Source organism: Abramis brama, assembly GCF_963993115.1.
Source record: "Abramis brama genome assembly, chromosome: 21".
NCBI lineage: Eukaryota > Metazoa > Chordata > Actinopteri > Cypriniformes > Leuciscidae > Abramis > Abramis brama.
The window spans coordinates 27,608,410-27,630,623 of NC_139983.1; the positions used below are offsets into that span (position 1 = coordinate 27,608,410).

General features: G+C 38.9%; 2 protein-coding genes across 2 annotated transcripts; both read left to right on the forward strand.

Annotated features, from left to right (window-relative positions):
* Positions 1–9,087: 9,087 nt before the first annotated feature.
* nkx2.9 (NK2 transcription factor related, locus 9) lies at positions 9,088–10,033 on the forward strand (the record flags this gene model as incomplete). The annotated part of the gene is made up of 2 exons (XM_084096003.1): positions 9,088–9,238; positions 9,416–10,033. 2 exons carry the CDS (start codon positions 9,088–9,090, stop codon positions 9,937–9,939), a joined length of 675 nt encoding a protein of 224 aa, XP_083952129.1. The 3' UTR covers positions 9,940–10,033.
* Positions 10,034–17,091: 7,058 nt separating this feature from the next.
* Positions 17,092–19,753, forward strand: nkx2.1 (NK2 homeobox 1). The gene is made up of 2 exons (XM_084097287.1): positions 17,092–18,402; positions 18,963–19,753. The coding sequence occupies exons 1-2, from the start codon at positions 18,036–18,038 to the stop codon at positions 19,634–19,636; spliced, it is 1,041 nt and encodes a 346-aa protein (XP_083953413.1). The 5' UTR covers positions 17,092–18,035; the 3' UTR covers positions 19,637–19,753.
* Positions 19,754–22,214: the final 2,461 nt, after the last annotated feature.

A 22,214-nucleotide genomic window follows, 5' to 3' on the forward strand; every position in this document is an offset into this window, starting at 1 on the left:
AACATGGACCTGAAAATGAAATTTCCAATTTAAACTGTCATAAATCTTAAATGCTTTGGAGAACAGACTTAAGTTTGATCTCTTTTTAAAGACGACACTTGACAGGTTATTGCTGAAGTTAAAAAAAAAAAGTGAACTTGAAAAATTATTTTATGAAAAATGCAACAAAAAATAAAACATTTTAAATTTTTATATGAAATATAGCTATATTTTCCAAAAACGCGTTTTACTCAAAAAATTTAAGAAAACCAAAGCCATAAGTCTAAACAAGCTGTGTTCCTAATTTGAAGTTGATATCTCAAAATTATATGTTATTGCTTAGCCTACATCAAAACATTAGACTTCGGGGTCTACCACGAAACACACAAAAAAGATATCTCGTGAGAAAAACGAGAATATCTCAAAAAATGAGCTTTCAGTATGTGTTTGTGCGCAGTAGGCTACCAAACGTTTCCAATAGATGAAATCCGTCTCACATTCATTTCCAATACAGTCTTTTTGAACCGCTAACAATACAAGTGTGAGTATATTTTCAGGACTATTTAACCTTTTGGAATCATGTCCATGATGTGTGTGTGTGTGCAAGTGCTTAAACCTTTACAAAGTTTCATACCATTCCGATGAAGTTAAACATTCTAAAATAAATAGTAAAAAAATTCTGTCAAAAATGTCAGAGCCTATCAGGTCTCGTCCCTTTTTAAATTAGGCAATAGGTTTCAGTTCGGTCATGGCCATGATTTTCTTGCCAGTTAATGACACGCCTATGAACCGCCCACTGTCTGTTAACTGGTGCACATCTCTGAAGTTGTGCAACCTCCTTTCCTTTCCTGATGGGTGTGTCGATGCAATGTTGATTGAAAAATATAATGTATTTGCTCACTCAAGCGCTGTAGTCTAGTTGGGCAGGTGCACCTGAGTGTACACAAGATTATTTAAAATATTCGTAATAGGCTTAAATATTAATAAAGCTGGTGAAGTAGTGTGGTGCACATTTAAACTGCATGCACATGTAAATATGTTGTTCCATATGTGAAAGGGGAGGAGAATGTATGCTTCAGGTGTTCCCAAAAAAAATCTGTATGATAGGCAACATCTGTATATCATCTCTATAGACTCATGATAGGCCTATATTTCCTCTGTCCTTCCTCTTCGCGGTGCAGAATGCAGATCGATTATATTTTTGAATATTAACTAGGCTATATATCAGCCCCAACTGCGAGATCTGTAACAATCAAATATTTAAATCAAGTTTTGTTTGAGACATTATATCAAGGCCTATCTACACGAGACTGCTTACCCGTCAGTTGCAGGTGGAATCACGGAGGTCGCACAGTGACTGGACTAAAAGCGTCCCATAGCGTCGTGTCACAGGTAGGATTGCACATTGAATTTAAGGCTCATGTTCTAAGTCAGCTTCTAATAAGATTCATTATTGTAGAACTTTAATTTAGTCATTGTACAGACTTTACATAGCCTACCAAATTATTTCTAAAATGAACAAAATGGCGTCCATTGTTTGTGTAGGGAAACCTGTGAAACTGGGCAAACTGAAAGATTAGAAAGGGTGATGTTAATTATACAATTTCTCTCCGTTGAACCTAGATCTGATCAAAGTTGTCAAATCACATAAAAGCTAAACTGGTTACTGAAAAGTAGGAAGGTCCTTTAGGAGGAGGGACACGATCTGAATTAGCATTTGATTGGACAAAAGACTGTGTAGTTCAGTAAAAGTCATCAATATTTTTGGTCTGTTTTCACTCAAGAGTTAGAAAATACCCAAGCCATAATTGTTTCTTCTGTATAATTCAGGAATGTTTAATAACTTTCAATGGCTCAACAATGCAGCATTTTCAAGCTGTTTTCATGTTGGGAGGACAAACTAATAAGGAGCTATCCCCAAACCAGGAGCTGCTGGTTTAGGAAATAGTTCGGGATGAGTCATCAATGTTTTGGTCTGTTTCTACTGAAGATCAAGACTGTTTATCAAATTAATCAAGTCATAATTGTTTCTTCTGCATAAATCAGGAGTTACTATGTCATAAGACTTAATTCTAAAAGTTAGCATGAAATGGTAGTTGCAAATGCAATAGTCTTTTTTCCCTATTGTAACATATAGTCTATATCCCTATTGTGAAGTATAGTCTATATCCGAGTGAAACAGCTTCTCGAACAAGAAACAATATAGGTCGGGATTTGATGTTGTCCATCTGGAATTATATTGTTGACTCTTATTTTGAAAAGGAAGTCTTAACTGTTGTAGTTTTGTGTTCTGACATAGTGTGTGTGATAACTAAAGTGATGAGTAAACAAGATGGATGAAGATGTCTTGAGTGCTTTATTGCTGTTTAATAACTCCTGATAGATACCACAAATTGGTGACATGGATTAGACTTTTTTTTTCCGCTTTTGTTGGTCCTGAAGATGGCTGTTGTTAACATGCCTTTCCTGAGTTTTTTCCTGCCTTGCCCTCATGAGCCTGCTATGCCATTCAACACATGACTGCGGATATTTGAAAATGATCTACGAGTTATTGATGCTTCAGGGGATGCCTGGCCGGAGGTAAGACAGTGAGCTGTACTGCTTCACTGCCTTGGCACAGAGGGACAACAGACTTTCCACTCATTGCCTAACACAGGTACGATGTATAAGAATGCAGAGGATGCTTTGAAAGCCTACGTTGTGCCAAAAGCTTACATAGTAGCTAAATGCCATGCCTTCCGTAAACGCTGTCAGTAGCCTCACAAGGCAGTTTTACAGTATGTTGTAGCTTTGCGAGAGGTTGTTGTTTCATGTGAATTTGGTGCCAGTACTGACGAAATGATTCACGATCAGTACAGAATGTGCTTAGCCCATGAATACGTGAGATAATTTACTAGAAACTGATCTTACACTGGACAGAGTGGTTATGAAAGCAAGATTGAATCTGCTGCCGATCAGGCTAAATCTATTTCAAATTCCCGCCAGTTGCCGCCCCCATACAAGTGGTGCAACACACAGTAAAACGCAGACTAACTAGGAAAACATCACATGCACCTCTTAATTTTGCTCAGGTGTGGAAAGTAAGTCTTGCTTTGGCTGTGGATCAGAGGAACACTTGGCTAATGCTGCGAATTGCCAGGCTGCAACTGCAACATGCTGGAAGTGTAAAAATATTGGACATTACACTAAACTGTGCTAATCAGTGCAATCAAATACGCACAAGGCCTGTGAAATTTGAATTAACATTAGTTATTGTACTGTACATGGAATATACAGCTTGTACTCCAAGCATTACAAACACAGTGACTATATCTACTTCTGACTCACAGACTTGTATGGTGGATTTGGTGGTTGACACTGGGTCTTCCGGATCTATCCTTCCCTACAGTACTTATGCATGGCATTTCAGTAATGTTGTGCTGTCAAAATTGTGACATATTCAAAAGCCCAAATGTGGCTTGGTGTTTGTCAGCTAACGTTTCCCTACATGAGTTGTTCTTCATTGTGGACAAAGGGACTCCACTCATGGGAAGGGACCTAATGTCTGCTCTGCATGTGAGGATTGAAAACAATCAAATCCTGCCTCCTAATGTCCTTTCTGTTCCTGCTTCTCAAGTGCCAGTCTTTCAGTGAACTACGTCAACTGAGATTGGATGGGCTAAAAACTTTATATCAGAGGAATTAAATCGCTTGCAAGCAGCTGGGATGATAGAATGCATCAATCGATACCTCTGCATGGGTGTTACCAATTGTTACATGGAAAAAGTCAGGTAAAATTAGGATGTGCGTTGATCTCAGATAGCCTAAAAAAGCAGTGATCATGGACTCTTTTCCATTGCCACACATGGATGAACTATCTGCTCTTAAAGGTTCTACTGTTTTCTCTACCATCAACCTGACAAATGCTTACTACCAAGTGCTGCTGCATGAAGACAGTCGTGACCTCAAGGCCTTTATTACATATAACAGACCGTTCCGTTTTTGTTGTTTTCCATTCCTAAAGGATTGGCTTCAGTACCTGCAGAATTTCAGAAGATGATCACCATCATCCTGACTGACTTGTCAGGGGTTGAAAATTACCTGGACAACATTATCATCCGCAGACGTGACGTCTATGCATGACAAAGCACTTCAAGCGGTCTTACAACGACTAGAAGCTGCTGGCTTGCAGCTCAATAAAGACAAGTGTCGCTTCCGGCAAACCAGCCTGCAGTTCTTGGGTCGTACTGTATCAGCAGAGTGTACAGCACGTGTACAGGCAATTCTCAAAGCCCTTGCACCTTGGACTTATGTCGTGGTACATTACGTTTATTCCTGGTTTTGCCACTGTTGTAGTGCATGTGCATGCCTACAAGATCCAAATGGATTCAGCTGGTCAAAAGAGCTTGAACATAGTTTGACCAAAGTTAAATGACTGCTAGCAAACAACCCTGCTTTGGCAGTATTCAACCCCACATTACCCACGATTGTCTCCGCTTCTGACTATGGTCTGGGACCCATTCTTTCTCAGGTCAGCCCGGATGGCATTGAACGAACTGTGGCTTTTGCATCACGTTCGCTGTCTACCGCTAGCGTAAAGATGTCACCGTAGAAAAGGACATGCTAGCATGCATGTGCATGTGTTTAGAGGTGGCGTACATATCGTTGGGGCTGGCGTTTCACTCTACGTACAGATCATCAAGCACTGACAACCCTGCTCACCAATAAGGGTGTCGGTGTGCTGGACTTTGTGTAGCAAGGTGGTCTGCATGTCATTGTAATTATGATGTGGTTTATACCCAGGTTCTTAAAATGCTCCTGCTGGTTATCTGTCTCTTTTGACCTTACCTGCTTCTCCTGCAGATAATTCTGTTGCTCCAGCTCCTGATGAGGAGTTTGTTGCTTTTCTATCTGCCGCCTGTAATTCTCTGTCTGCTGATGTGCTTCTTGTCCTGCTATAACCAAACTTCATATATACATTTCTAATGGTCCTTCACCCAAGGGACTGGACGTTGAGTTGTTGCCTTACTATAAACTGCGACTGGAACTGTCTGTTAAGGACAGTTTTGTCTTTCGGGACACACGGCTGATTGCACCTGCTTCTCTTCGATCTGTGCTGGACTCCATAACGCATGAAGGACATCAGGGAGAGGTAAGAAACAAAAATATGCCATTGTGATGTCTACTGGTGGCCAGGGATGGATGCTTAGGTTCATGATGCTGTCTGCCCCTACCACGTGTGTCAGCTCAACGACAAAACTGTCAAGACACGTTCTGCTCCTCTCCAGCTGGTGTCACTGCCAGATAGACCATGGCAGAGAGTGACTGTGGATATAGACACTGCTGCATCTCACTGAAGGTTTGCGATAACATTAATTGACTGTTACAGCAAATGGCCTGAGGTCTCTTTTATTCACACGGGTCACTACGGATTTTGTGGTTTCAGTTTTTCACTGCCATGGAAATCCATTAAGTATAGTTACTGATAATGGTGTTCAGTTTACATCTGCTGCTTTCTCTGCTTTTCTGGAAGGAAGGAATATTCGGCAGCTAATGGTAGTGTAGAGAGGTTTAACCATGTGCTCAAACACACTGTCCAAATGGCCATCCAGCAACATCAGCCATGGAAACCTGCGGTACCTGACTCCTTTTAGATGTACATGCCACTCCACATGCTGGAACTGGTACTTCACCCTGTGCACAAGGCTGTCTATTTTTCATCTGCTCCTGCGCAACCACCAACTGACAGGACTGTTCGCCAAAGGGTTACACAGCTGCTACACAAAAAGAAAAGTACACTGATGCTAAGTGGAGTGCTCATACTCCTTTCCAGGAGGGGGATAAAGTGAGGGTATGGAACCCCTTGTAAGAGACACAGAAAGTGTACTGATCCTCTCACGGTTACTGAAAGACTGGGGGGGTGGGTACATGAGTTCTTAGTGATGGAAAGACATGGAATGCTTTACATCTCACAGCATTTCCATGTGCGCCAACAACTCCAGCTGAGAACACTGCTCACTACACAAACGCTCATACCACTAGACCTAAACGTTATGTTCGGAAGCCTAGTTGGTTTAAGGACTGATGTAATATTCTGTTCTTTAAAAAAGGGTAAAATGTTATGTTCACAAGTGAATATTGTTGACTCCTATTTTGAAAATGAAGTCTGAACTGTTGAAGTTTTTTTAATAAAGAAGATGGATGAAATTCACTACTTCAGTTTTGTGTGCTTTATTGCTGTTTAATAACTCCTGACAAATACCAGACCTTCATCAGAGTTCTTTTGATTAAAGATTACGGGACACATGCATTTTATAACACGATGTGCCCGGATAAATTATTTTTAACAAATACTGCAAAATTCTATATAAAAAATAAGAATTGTCCATTTTGATTTTGTGGTGAGATGGTTATTAGAATACATTTTTAAAATGTAAATGTTTATGTGACTTGAAAGTTCTCAATGTATTTATGTCTTGTATCTTTAAATGTAATCTTTCTTGTGTGGGTTTTATGTTTGGTTTACTTTTTTCCTTAGCAGTGCTGTCCCGAAAATGTGAGGTGGGGTTATGAGTTTCAGATCGAGTTCACAGGCAGGCATTCTGGTTTTATTGGTGAGCTCTTGAGTCTTAAAAGCTCTGTGTGTCAACTTGTGGTACTTGATTTTAGATGCATAATATTGGAGATAATTTTTGAATGGATTTTCTGTGTGTGTACACGCGCACACGTGTATGGATGTAACAGTGGTGACACTTGATCCACATTTAAAAATACATGGACTTTTTTCTTTAAATAAAAAAAAAAAAATACTCCAAATGTCATTTTTTCTAGGTGTGTGCGATAGCCTATGTATCAAGTCCGTTACACTTATATACTGTCTATGGTTACACTCAATATCACAGGTGCCATTTTGTCTTCTGATGTAATTGTTCATACATCTTTGAATGTTTCTTAAAGGGATAGTTCACCCAAAAATATAAATAAATTGTCATGATTTACAATTGATTTTTTTTTTTTACAATTTTTCAATACAATTATCTGTATTAATCAAAGCAACCTGAGCAACAAACAATATTAGGATATGCTGAAATTCACAGAACAATCCCCGTTTTCTTAGTGTAAAGTGTTTTAACATACAGTATAATGATTTTAAATAAGATCTGGTGAGAGTCTAATGTGTGTTTACCCACATCTATGTAAATCCCATGAAATCCCATCTTTTTTTTATTAGGCTATTGTAAATATAACAATTTTGTATTGGTTGGTCTTCGCGCGGAAATGTTTGTTTCTGTAGATTATTCTCTGTTTCCCGTTGTCTGACTCCTTGGGTTTGAGAAGTCAAACAACAAGGGTAAATATTTGACACTGAAGAGCTCTTGGGTGCTTGAGAGTGCACACTTTTCCTGAAGCATACTTCTATCCGTGGGTGTCTAATAGATTAAGGAGATACGAGAGGTCATTAGAAACTAAACTGTGTGCCTACACGGGTCTTTATTGATACTCTGAGAGCGTGCGCCTAAATTCAAAGAGCTTGGCAAATATTTTAATTTACTTTATAGCCTACAGTTTAACAACATTCATAGAATGAAGCATGTCGTAGCGGAAAACACTATTTAGAAATAAACCTGATACAACGAAAATAATCATTAGCCTATATAAAACCTTTATATATATATATATATATATATATATATATATATATATATATATATATATATATTCATTCGTAAAGTTTAGTTTTTTTTTTATTAAATAAAATTAAATCTATTTTTTTTAAAGACTTTGATTAATCAGGAGACAACTTGAAATTTGATGGAAACGAAAAGTCTTTTAATTCCGTTTGGAAACGCATAACTAATAATTCAGTTTAGACGTAAGCAGCTAGACGTGTAGCAGTAGATAGTTGCCAAGATCCCGTTCATCCCTATTCAAAACCATGACAACATGAAACAAGCTCGGATTTATTCGAGAAAGTTAAAGGACATTGTGCGGGGGCGTCAATCAAGCATTATTTCAGGACTGAACAAATGCAAAATCTTGACTGGAACAAATGCTTCCAACGGGTCTCGGACGCGGGGCTACATTTCCCTCTTTTGTTCCTGGTCGCTGGTTGGCATGTATTTGTGTTCCTTTTTTCGGCCGACCACCCAGGACGACTAGACGAGAACGGATACCCACTCTGTTTGGGAGGGTCTCTGCAGTCATCCAGAGCGCGCTCTCTCAGGAATCATCCGAACCCAGTGATGCCTCGTGCACTTACTGGTGAGGTGAAGGAGTAAGCAAGTGACCATAACGACATATTACTGTTTCCTTGATGTCTGGATCTTTTTTGGAAGTTCTTTATTCCTGTGGTTATCTCGGATTTCTAGGAAGAAATAACCTGTTAAGTTAAATATTCATAAATAAGAAAATTGCAGTGTAACGTTGAGTAGGTGCAACTTTAAAACATAAACAGCTAGGTTTTTAATTTCATATCTCAAAAATCTACTTGATGGAGACATTTTTGTGCTTCTTACAGTACACAAAGGGCAGGCTATTTTTCCATGAGCCCAAGAATATATAGATTTCATGAATTACCATGAAATATCACCCTAGATTTAACCCGCGTTTGTGCAATAACACCTGCAATAAACGACATTACCCCAATAAACGAATTAGGAAAACCAACTCTGGACGCTAATGGATCACTTTGTATGCAAATATCCGATATGTTATTTGAGCGGGGGAAAGAAGGGAGGGCTCTTGTTGTCACTTGCCACCCAAGACGTGATTCAGCCTCAACAATTACCATTATCTGTTTCCCACTTTTCACGAATTCGGACGAATCAGTAATGATGAAGAGTGTTACCCTCCATCATTGTGAAAGTAACGGGCTATTCTTTGCCGAGTTCACACCTACCATTACAGGGATTTAAGTACACGAGTCATTGAGGTACTTAGAACCCATAAGTAGGAGAGGCCTGAAAGCAGCCAGCAAGTGCTGTTTATATAAACACCGCGACATCAGTGTACACATTGTCACTTGGATGCGCGTCTTGAAAACGCACACATCACTTCAGCACTGCGACTGAGGATAGCTCTTTCACACCGAGAACCAGTCCTGGAACTAACAGCACTCCAGCGCTACAGATGGCTATTTCGAACAAGTTCAGTTTCACTGTGAGAAGTATTTTGGATTTGCCAGAAAACGACTCCGAAAGCATCGCGCACCATTCTCCAGTGGACACGTTTTCCGTCTCACCTTACTCGTCTTGGACTGAAAACGACAGAGGACATATATGTAAGTTTCTTAAAAAAAAAAAAATTCCAAATCAATTTTAAGAAAATGTTTCAAACCTACATCCTTTTTTTTCATGTCCTATTAATTAGTGTTAGTTATACGTGTTACCACACATGTTTCCCCCCCTCCCCAGAGATAAATAAAGGCTAATCGTTTTTTTTTTTTTTTTTTTTTTAGCATCAGACGAGAGCAACCTTGAGGCTTCACCAGACTCCACGGGCCAAGATGTGCTTTCAGTGGATACAGACCATGAAAAGAGGAAGAAGCGACGCGTGTTATTCTCCAAGGCTCAGACTTATGAACTGGAGAGACGCTTTCGTCAGCAGCGGTACCTGTCCGCTCCAGAACGAGAGCAGCTCGCGCACCTGCTCCGTCTCACGCCCACGCAGATCAAGATCTGGTTCCAAAACCACAGATACAAAATGAAGAGAGCGCGGATAGAGTGCGCTCAGGACCTCAATCAGCCTCCGGTTTTGCGCAGGGTCGTGGTGCCCATTTTGGTCCGAGATGGCAAACCGTATCAGAACTGCTCAATCGATGCAGAAAAGGGAAGATGCATCGTTCCACCAACAGTCCCATCCTCATCCTTCAGCGTTCAAGGTTTCCAGTCTTTACAGCAGCAGACGCCCTTTGCGCTTTTCCCCACATACCAGCACTTTCCCAACACAGCGGCCTCCCGTCACCACTTTTGTGTTTGGTGAGACTCACTTGAACTAACCACACGAACTATTTCGAGACTTACCCCACAGGACAGAGCATGGATTCAAGTTCATTCAAGTTGTTTTTAATTACATAAAGTCAGTCTTAGGTCTATTAAAGTAGAAACTTTCAGCGTTGATATAAAATTAATAAATAAATGCTGTTTGCACATATTATGTGATTTATTTAGTTTTGTTTTGGCCAGTTGCGTTTTGCAAATTGTTAATTGATGATGTGTATAATTGCTTAGATAGTGTATTTTTGAACAGTTTGTATTTGTTTTAAACCAAAAGTTTATATATCAGTGAGAAAAAAATATATGTTTTATACAGTGAACAGTGTAGTTATGATTTGGATGAAATGGCATCATCTTAAAATGTTACACGTTTTCGTTCTTTATTCTTCTATGTATTACAAAACAAAAACTGAGAATAAAAACATTTTTTTTAGCAGTGTATAGCCTACTTCTGTTTGAATTTTCCATACAAATTGTGTTTATACAGAGCATATTAAATATTCTTTCAGCATGAAATCACTCCTTTTAATCATAAAGATTTTAAAATGTATAAAATATATTCCACATTTATTGTTTGTTATTTGTTTAGTATAATTCGTTCACCTTTCTGTTAATCCCCGCTATTGTTAGATAGTGTTTGTATAAAAGATCTCAGATTGAACTGAAAAGAGTACGAGAATTAGCGCACAGCAAGAGGTGAGTGCTTTTGTAATGTTAAGACGTCCACTTTCACCCAACAGAGCAAATAACCAGCTTAAAGAAAGAACCCTTATTTAAGACTCAACAGTAAACACTGAGGAAGAAATATAAGATGCACAATGGATTTTGATTCTTGTGTGATTCTGGGATTTGCGCATTTATTTATAGGCCTAGGCATATACCGCGTACAAGCACTTTTGTTTGTTTTAAGCGTTGATTTGATTTGAGTGGTGACTAAATTATAAAATCGTAAAGTTCTTAAAAATGATTCCTCAACATACAGCAGCAAAAAAGAACAGCAGCGGTTTGTGACAAATTGCACTGAGACTTTAGAAAGTTCAAGCAACTCACGGCCTCCTCCATATTTTAAAAGAGGGTGATCATTGTTGTAAGTAACATTAATGAAAGAGGCGTGCTTTCTCGTGCTTTCTCAATCCCGAGCTTGTCCCAATTAATTCAGCGACCCAGTTAGTATCATCCTTGTCACCTGGTCTTTTGTCCCCTCTCTCGGGCCACCTTGTTCTACATATGGAGGGGACTGACCGCAGCGCTCTCTTCGCTACATCTTCCCTAAAACACTTTTTTGTGTCGTCCTCTGAAAGGACCATTGTGTGGCTTCCAAAGGGACCTAGACAAAATCCGCAGTGTCTCAATTCTCGTGATGTTTAATCAGTCCCGGGTGACAAATTTATGGGCTTTAACAAGACAATGGAGTTTTAAAAGTCGTTGGGTTTGGGGAGTGACAAAGACAGGCTTTTAGAGGTCTTCCCTGGTTTATGGCGAGACTTGGCCACAACAACTTGGTAGTAACATAGTAAAACTCAACAATTACTCTAATGAAGTTGTGTTTTTCTCTTAAGTAGGGCCTACTGAAATAAATCGCGTAATTTGAGTAAACATTTTACTCTATCTTAATACACTAAAAGAAATTAAAATCATATACAACTGTTACATTGAAATGTGTGTACCAAAAAACTGATTGAGCAGACCAGATAAAATATTATTTATAAATGTCCCCCTGGCCTTTCATCTGAATATAAACATTTGTGAGTTTTAGTCGAAACAGTTTTGAGGTTAATTGATCTAATTTTGTGTCTCTGGAAATAGTGAACTATGACATTGTATTATGTTGAATATCAAAAGTTGCTTGTGTCTATTTGTTAATGAGGCATTTGTGGACACATTAATGTTTTTAGATTTGTGGAGTAAAAGTTATTTTTTTTATTTTAAAGTAAAAAGATCAAATTAGACCCTTAGTAAGATGATTAAGCACAGAAGGCCCAAAGTGGTATGCTGTTACTAGTGTTATTAGTTTTAAATTTGATAATTATTGTAATTAATGGGGTTATTATTCCGAATTCCCATTAATTAGATGTACATTCCAGACATCTTTGCTTGCATTAAAACCTAGTTTAGCTTTAGTTTGCTATTATGACATATCTTCAAATAAAATTATTTTTCATTTGCATTAATGACACTTTAAAAATATATAAATATTAATTCATTAATTAATATATATTCTAAGTTTATGGGGGGGGGGCTCTTTGAATTGAATAATAAAATAAAATAAAAAAAATAGTAATTTTGCAAATGTTTCTATTTATTTCCTATAATAACAAATTGCCTGATGCATCATCCTGTAAATGCTGAACGTAGACCTATACCTAAATAGGCCTATGTTACAATTTAAAAGTAAATGCACATTGATGCACATAAATGCACACCCCCCATCTTATGTTTAATTACAAATGCGTTTTTATGCCTCCAGTTGCTCTGTCAGACTTTACTTTTTAATAACTCTAAAGTGAAACAAGGGAGGGATAGCGTTACATCATCCATATGTGATGTCCACCGTGTTGGCTTTGCGCAGTGCCACTCTGCCACCTTGAGGTTCACAGCTTCCGGTGGGCCTGATCAGGGGTGCGTTCCCCTTAGGCTAAGTAAATACCATATAGCCTACAATCATCGATGTATCGTTAAAGAAATCAAGTCACGACTGTTTCCCAAAACTGTACAAATCTGTAGAAATTACAGTATTACTGGCAGCTGCTTGCCAGTAACTTACTGTAGATTTAAAGGAGCCGTATGTAAGATTGTGGCCACTGAATGGTACGACTCGACTCGGTACGGCACGGTTCGGCTCGCTTTAGCTCGTTTGCTTTTCCACTGCAGTTAGTACCGCTTCAAAGTGGGTGGGACTGATCGTTATAGTTGCCGTCTACCATGACATCATCATGCGAATTTTTCATTCCGTGTTTCCCCATTCACTCCTCGGCAACCAACGAGAGGAACGTCTGCACCTCGTCCACTGACCACGATTCAGCCATTTCTTTTTTTTGAAATTTATAATCTTTTTTTTTTTTTAAGCAAATCTTTTAAAACAGGTGCTACAGCGTTGACTGTTGTCTACTGGCTATTAAATCTAGCGGGTTTAGTGTTGTAAATACAATGACGCTGGTAGAGATGATTCTGTCTGACCAATCAGTGATCTGCAGTGTTTTAGTATCGGTACGGTACGCTTGGAACCTCAACAGAGGTGGTACCATTTAAAGCGAGCCGAAGCGAGCCATGCAGTGGAAAAGCGCCAAAGCGTGCCGTACCGAACCGAGCCGTACCGTACCATGCAGTGGAAAAGCACCAGTAGAGCGGTGTATCCCCTCCCCCTCCCCCCTGACTCAAGGTTGCCAGATAGGCTGCAGGATCCAGCAGGAACGTTTGTAGCTGCAGCTGTGGTTACTAGAGCAGAGCTGGCTACCCGGATGCCGAAACACTACTGACTTCGGGATTGGTAGATAGGTGGAGGGTGGTGCTTCAGGCCAAAACACAACATGACAACATCAACATCAGTTGAGGGCTGCAACTTCACTTTTTAAATGACAATATCCTGGCCAGACTACTGTTGTCAGTGATATAAGTATTTGAAATGAACATGATTTCTTAATGTCTAGTGACATATCAGGGCCATTTTATGATTAATTGAAATACATTTCTTACATACAGCTCCTTTAAATTGATGTTATTTACTGGCAACATTTTGTTCAAAGTTAAATGAACATTAAACATTAACAAGTCTTTATCTTTACAGAATAAAACTAAAATAACAGCCTCATGCAAAGCATTCTGGGAAACCAAAATCTGAAGGGAAAAAAAAACAGAAAAAGGTTGATGAAGATTTCTGGTTCCCAGAATGCTTTGCATTAGATTGTTATTTTATAGTTTTATTCTGTAAAGACAAAGACTTGTTAATGTTTAATGTTCATTTAACTTTGAACAAACTGTTGCCAGTAAATAACATCAATTTAAATCTACAGTAAGTTACTGGCAAACAGCTGCATAACTACAGCAATTTTTTTACAGTGTAGCCTACTGTCGCAAATTTGTTGTTCAACCGCGTTGGTTAATGATGTCACGCAGGTGGTGGAGTAACTTATTTTAATGAATCTGTTTGAGATCAGATAATTGCTAGATGTTTTGCTATAAATTACGGACATGTCATCTGAGGACCTATTCTCGTTTTTCCCAGTTATTTTGCTTTATTTCCAGATTCAATCATAGGCTTGTTCTTGCCTATAGCCTATAGGCTACTAGAACACATTCGCATGTACACTCTTCGAAAACGGCTTTAAATTTCTTGACAAACTAAAAGACGTGAATTTATTCGAAATAAAATTGAGGTATGCGGTCAACAATGCTTGACTCAGGGAGGAGGACGCCCCTGCCATGCATAGTCCCATGGGATGTTGGCTATCAACAACAAGGCAACTCCTATGACTAATTGGGAATGGGACGCAAGCGTAGGATTGATCACCCTATCGCTGGCCGCCTGTGGGGAGGGTGTATAGTGTGAAAGGTCGAAACACCCTAGGAACCAAAGGTACACTACTGACGATGCGCTCCCCAAGTTTCATCAGGCTCACTGTTCATGAACTCTTGGAAGTGCTTGCACAAAGGATAGTAACATCTCATCCTGTGTTCTTGGAATCTGTAGATTTCACTGAAAGCTTGTTGTTGTTGGGTTTTTTTTATATGTATAAAGTCCACATGTCAAGCAAACAAGAAATTATGCTTCTAACCACAGGTCGAGCTGTAGTTCCAACCACAGAACTGTGCGATGCTGTTTTCCAATGTTCTTCGGAACTTTGGTTTCGGGAAACACCGACTCGTTGAACTAGTTGAACATTTGGCTAACGATGCTTTCGGGAAAAGCACCCCTGATTTGGCTCAGAAGGAAACCAATATTCTCACACACCTCTCTCCCATGAGTGCTCTCTGTACAAACTGTTACTCTCCACTAGATGTCACAATAGCATCGTGGAGTCTAAAGTTTGCGTACTCTGCTCTGCTGTCAATATTTACTGCACCTGAAGAGCGTCAACAGCACTCCCGTCCCACCGTAAACAAACGTTCAATAAAACACATTAGGAGAAATAAGCCAAATATAGGCTATAATATAATATAGGCCTACAGGCCAAATATAATAATATAATATTTATAATATAATATAATATAATATAATATAATATAATATAATATAGCCTAATATAATACGCATTTGACTTCATATTTTCATCTATATATGTATATGCATATTGAAAACGTAAGCCACCCAGGTAGCGCTGAACAAAACTCCGGTTTGTCAATAGAAAAAGATGTTAAAAACAACACAAATCGTACCAGTAATTGCCGTTAATTGACCATGATAGCCGTACTCCAGTAGAGAGCAGCGAGCCTGATTAAGATAATTAAGAGAGCCTTTTGTAAACTGGATCAAGTATGCCGAACACCTTGAAAGCAACGTTGGACGCTGCATAGTTTTGACACTAATTGTTATAATTGCACGCGCGATTATCATCTCTGGTGCACAAACTACGCCCACCTGTGCTAACTTCAAACTACAGAGATGCGCAGTTGTCTGCTTGTTTAAGGAGGTTCACGTAGGCTATTTCATTTCACTGAAATGACAAGCTGACTATCACGATCGTTTTCACTAAGCTTGAGCACTGCCCAAAGATGTGAACGCTCGCTGGATATTATGAAAGCATTTGTAATTTTGAAAAGAACTAAAGTGTTTCTCATAATCCTGTAAAAAGTTACGAATGTGTTGTTGGCATTATATTAAAACTATTAGACTTACTTTGCACATTGGATTGGCTTTATTGATAGTGCTTTTTGTCTTGCCATTTGAAAATATTCATGCTGTGACCACCAGAAGACGCTGTGTCAAAAGGTTTTCGGCTAATCCTAATAGAGATGGTTTGTTATGTTATTCTGAATCTTTTTTTTTTTTTTTTGGTCTTCTTAATATCTTGGCGTAAGAGCAATTTGACAGATTTATTAGGGATATACTATTAGGTAGGCTAGGCCTATGTATAGGATGACCAATGTGTGTTCCTGTTACTCTTCAGGACAGCTCGTTATTTCAGATTTGAAACACTTTAAGTGTTCCACAAGATCGCAAAGAAACAAAGAAATACATAGCGAAAAAATGCCATTTTCGAAAATTATAACATTTGAATTCAGGTAGAAAGCATAAAAGCAAAATAGTGCAAATTTGTATTTCCTGCTTTAACAACGTGATTTTATACTCGGAGTTATTTAATCAGGCCCGACTGATTTTTTGCATTTCTTGGACTTAGGTTGAGCTGTTTTGGTCTCTATACATCCAGAAAATGGATAGCATGATATCTTTAAAAAGATAAAAACACAGTTGTTTATTTAGCCACTGTTGTTTATTTAACTCTATATAAAAAACAAAACAAAAAAACATATTAAATCATAAACAGAGTCTCTGTTATTCCTAATTGCTGAAAACATAAGATCAATTTTTTTCATCTAAATCTGTTTAAGTTTTTTTTTTTTTTTTTTGGCCGATTTTGTTTAGAAGCTTGCAGCGCTTATAGACTCTCAATGAACGCAGGTCTTGACAAAAACGAAAGTTTAAACCAAATATCTAAGTCTACAGTATGATAATCTTACCCACTCACTTGTGATTTATCTACATGTTTTGTTTAACCAAAAGACATGAACTCTTGGTGTCCCAAACTATTGGCAGTTTTAAATTTGATACGATAAATGGGTGTTATTGTCTGAGTAAATGAACGATAGATCCACATAGCCTATATATAATTGCGATATTAGGAGGACGAAAATAAAATGAAAACATGTCATCCCAAACAATAGCATCCTATTATTAGTTGTAATGTTAGACATTAGAGTAAAAGATTAGCGTTGTTTTGAAAATAGCAACAATTTTTTTTATATTTGTTAAAATAGAAATATGATGAAATAGCTAATAATAATAACAATAAAGAATATACAAAATTAAAATTGTCTGCTTAATTTGTAAAATTAATCTGGTCGATTTTGTAAAGTCTACTGTCCAGTCATTCACATTTCTGTAAAATTGTTTTTCTGTCCAGCTGTACTGAGGGAGAACTATCGGGCGTCGGGGCGCACTGGTAAGCGATGCATTATTGAACTTACACGGAGTTACTTCAGGACTTACTCAGGTTATTTCAGCGTCGTTAAATTTACCTGAGAGCCTCTCCTCCTCCCGAGTTCATTCTCTTCAGTACCGCGTGTCTGAGCCCGAGTACATGGATGGGAATTTGGACGACACGCTGCCTATGTCCAATAAAATCAAACGGAAACGGGCTTAATCATTTACTTGGCCTCTTAACACGCTCATATGTATTTATTTATTTGTCAGTCAGTGTTCCTGAGTTGTTGCAAGTGCCCTTTGCATGTTTGAGTACGATGGAGCATAATACAAACACGCCTGCAATCACCAGAAGCCTCTTGTGGCCATTAAAAGTCAGTAGTTCAACTCAAGTTTTTTTTCTTTTTTCAGAAACTGAGTGGTTCTCAAAGTCTGAAGTCCGCATATGCTCTCACATCAAGGGGCCCTTATAAACATCACTCCAACTGTCAATATTTCATCCTTTGCTGTGTTCCTTGTCGTTCTTGCAAGCACCACCGCGAAATAAACAGCCTCGCGCGGAAAATGAACTATGGACGAATTAAATTTACGCACAGGTGTTGTTACAAGCGCAAATGTTTTCGGGGTTGGGGGATGGCATGGGTAGCTGAAGACCGCGTAATAGAAATTGTGCGTGGGTGCACAGATGATAGCGCTGCTTTGTATTGTTGCCCTGGCTGCTGATGCCCCGCCTCTGATGGAAGCCTTAAACCTGGCACCGAGCTAAAACAAACGAAAGTCAGCTTCGAGCTCCCACTCAAACCAATTAAGGCGGACTCCAGTGCACACTCATACGTTTCCATCCTGCTGCAGCGACGGTGAAACAACAGGAACAGAGGAGCTGGCCAAAAAAAAGAAGGAGAGATTGCCTTGCCTTCTAATTTCTCCCTTTCCAACACAGAACAATGTCGATGAGCCCTAAGCATACGACTCCTTTTTCTGTATCCGATATCTTAAGTCCTCTTGAAGAGAGCTACAAAAAAGTGAGTATGGAGGGGAACAACTTGGGGGCTCCACTTGCATCGTACAGACAACCCCAAGTCACGCAAGCGGCGATGCAGCAGCACCACATGGGCCACAATGGAACAGTACCCGCTGCCTACCACATGACTGCAGCTGGAGTTTCCCAGCTGTCACACTCAGCCATGGGGGGCTACTGTAACGGGAATTTGGGCAACATGAGCGACCTGCCGGCCTATCAAGACGGGATGAGAGGCAGCACGACGGCCACCAGCTGGTACGGGACGAATCCGGACCCACGCTTCTCAACAAGTACGTGAGACCGAGTTGTATTTGCAAGAACTGTTTGTGGATTTTTATACAAATATTTTAAAATATACTGAGTGTATTAAACATGTCAGCTATGAAATGTACAATTTTGAATTGTAATTTTGGTTGTAGCTGTTTATAGTTTGAAAATGGGGCTTTTGGCAGTATTAAGGGGAAATATGTTAAGCCAACCACACTTTAAACGTGCCAGGTGCTTTATCTAAACCCAAACAAACTGTATCAATAAACAGACTCTTAACCGAAGCTCTAGTGTATGTCCAAAGCTGGGAACAGTCTACTGTTCCCAGTTTTGGACATACTAGAACTGCGGTTAAGATGCGATTGCGTAATAGTGCACAATCGCAATATTTGCTCTTTTTACTGTGCTGTTAATAGCTCACTGAGCTATTAAGTTTGTATTATTATTATTATTTATTATTATTATTTTGTTTTGTTTTTTTGTGGTCATTATTAGTAGGAATTATTGTACTGCTTGCAGTTAAATTGCAATGCTAAATCAGACTGTTGGGTTTTATGTGTTGTTCTTTTTCTTTTTTTCTCAGTCTCTCGTTTCATGGGTTCCTCGTCTGGTATGAATATGGGCAGTATGGGCACTCTGGGTTCTTTGGCGGATGTTGGTAAAAGCATGGGTCCGCTGACCAGCACACCTCGCAGGAAGAGACGGGTACTCTTCTCCCAGGCGCAGGTGTACGAGCTCGAGCGACGGTTCAAGCAGCAGAAGTACCTCTCCGCGCCGGAAAGGGAACATCTGGCCAGCATGATTCACTTGACTCCAACTCAAGTTAAAATTTGGTTTCAAAACCACCGATATAAAATGAAAAGGCAGGCCAAGGACAAAGTGTCTCAGCAGCAAATGCAACAAGACAATGGCTCCTGTCAGCAGCAGCAACAGTCTCCAAGGCGGGTGGCCGTGCCAGTGTTGGTGAAAGACGGAAAGCCATGCCAAGGCAGCAGCCATACACCCAACACCGGTGTACAAAACCACCATCACCAGGGAGGAAACGTCATGATTATGTCCAATAACAGTTCTTCAATGGGCCAGCATCAAAGTCAGCAGGTAGGCAGCGCCGGCCAGTCCCCAGATCTGGGCCAACATGCTGCCAGCCCTCCATCTCTTCAAACCCAGGTATCCGGCCTGTCACACCTGAACTCTTCTGGTTCCGAATATGGAGCGGCATTGCCCTGCTCTGCTCTGCTTTATGGCAGGACGTGGTGACACCGGAACAGACAATGACACAATAACAAAATGACAGGTGGATGCAGATGATCTGTACACTCTGCTCAAAAAAAAAAAAAAAAGACCATGCGAACAGTGGTTGCGCTTTGAAATCCTTGTCTCCTTTCTGGAGGGAGAAGTGACAAGGCTGCAAGCGACACGAGGATTGCCAAATGCCAAAAGGTATCAAATCTTTTATTGTGAGGATGAGCGTCAAAACACCATTAAGAAGATGGAATTATTTATATATACACTAGATTTTAAACGGAGACTGATTGAAAAGCTAAAATCACAAATATACTGTCATCCTGTTGGATTTTAAAAATGAAGACGTACCCCTCACAGTTAGACTGCTAAATACCTTTCATGATTTCTTATAGATTTCACTGTAAAACGTAGCTTGTATATTTCTGTAAAAGGTTTGGACTGATTACATAGTTTTTAGCGATATGTATATTGTACAAAATTTTTATCGATATTAAGGGTCAAATGTTTTTTCAGTTCCATTGTTATTTGTACGTTTTAATTTTCTTGTAACTTATATAGATATTTGTCTTAAACGCAGTCATACAATCATATTAATAAATTATGACAATAATAACAGTAGCCTAACAATACGTTTATTCTAGATTTGGGTGTAAGAATCTTTCACTCGGCGGTGCTAAAAGTGGGAACATTTTTCTTCAAGATGGATAAAATTAACTAACTAATTAACTAAAAGTCAACAGACTTCCACACAATTAGCCTTACATTTAAAGGCTACAAGCTTTTGCTGCAGTCGCACATTGTTCGCAATCGTCAATTTCTACTGTTTATAATGGATATTCCTTCAGGATTGTGGAGCTGGACAGGCCTCCTAGTAAAGTGTTCATTCTGCAAATAGTTATGTAGTTTTCTGTGTGTCGCAACACTCATGAAGCCACACCACATACATTAGTAGCCTAAATATGTCGGAGATTAATTAAATGCTGACTTTGTGCCGTACCCGGAATACATTTACGTGCAAAATGACGCCGAAAAGCAATTATTAGCCTAAATATTTTAAAATGCTTAGGCTATAAAACTTACACATTTTTTATACCAATTGGATTAATAAATGGTAAAAGTTCCTTTTAACAAACTCGATCCTAAGTTAATTGTATTTAGTGAATAACCTATTAAATGAGTTGTAGCCAATGCCTTTGATAAGTACTAAACGAAGTTTTTGTGGAGATTTCTTTTTGTAACTCTTTGTCGTATGAAGAATGAGTCAGAGCAGGTGAGGTCTACACTCCTTGAGAGAAACTCACATCAAACAAACGCTCCTAAAAGCTAACCTATCAATCACATCGCTGTGCAAACTACACAGTTCTCCTAAACAACTTTGCAATACGAAATAAACACACTTATCAGAGCGCCGTCCATCAATACCGTGTTTGTGAAGATCAAAATCAAATGCCCGTGTTTACCACTGATAAAGACCGTAAACATCAGAGGCTGAGGTAAGACTGACTGAGTTTGAAAGTGTGTGCCGTGGGTTTCTCTGTGAGAGATGTAGCCTAGTCCACACAAGCAAATCATCGAATTAAATTTGACATTTCTACTTGACATTTCTTTTACACGTTTTGACCAAATAAAAATTAATTCACATAAATTGCCCACGTAGGATTCGGTTGTGTATTGACATATAAAGCCCGTGGTCCATTAAAGAGTCAGACTTTTTCTTTCTTTCTTTCTTTCTTTCTTTCTTTCTTTCCTCTTCAATAATATCCTAATTATTTATGTCTTATTTTTGTCTGAGCTGGACTTAGCTGAGCTGAGCTGATTATTTTCAAAGAACATTTAGGACTTCTGTGATTTATAAACTCTATGACATGCAGATATTAATTCTATAATTATCGATTATGTGCAAAACATTTAACTTTTCAGTTATATTTAAATCTTAAATTTCACTAGTTTCGACCATGTTATTGTTATTTCAAAGATTTTAAGAACTTCTTGATTAAATGTGCCCCCCCCGACCCGACCCGACCCGACCCCCGAAGGGGAAAAAAAAACTAAACTAAACAATTGTTAATATTGTTGCTTTTATGACACGATTACACAATTATCTTACACAATTGCACAAAATACATATGCTAAATTGATCAAAAATATTTCCAGAAGAAGAATATATATCCTTAGCGTTGTGAGGGAATCTTTTTGCTTGACAAACCAGAGCTGAAGAACATTGATTGGTCTTTTAGTGTTTCTAACCCTCTGTTATTTGTGAAAATATTGTAATAAACGAAGTACTGATTACCCTGATATTTTATAGGCTACTACGAACCAACAGCGATAGTCAAGTAAAGTCAAGTCAAGTCACCTTTATTTCTATACCGCTTTATACAATACAGATGGTTTCAAAGTTGCTGTAACTATTAATGCAAAGCAAAAGTTGTACAATTGGCCATTAGGCCGAATGGTCGGTGAGGCCCTTGTTGCTGTTCACGCCTGGGTTTTTCGCAAACAAAAAAAAAACCCTCTGCATGTAGTAAACCTTCAACTGATGAAGGTATTTATGTGAAGCTCTCGCGCCAGTAAGCGGGCAGTGGGGCGC

Excerpts from the sequence above, each read along its gene's own strand:
- nkx2.1 (XM_084097287.1), top strand. The coding sequence starts at position 18,036 with ATGTCGATGAGCCCTAAGCATACGACTCCTTTTTCTGTATCCGATATC. Across the intron at positions 18,403-18,962 it reads GGACCCACGCTTCTCAACAA|TCTCTCGTTTCATGGGTTCC; the intron begins GTACGTGAGACC and ends TTTTTTTCTCAG.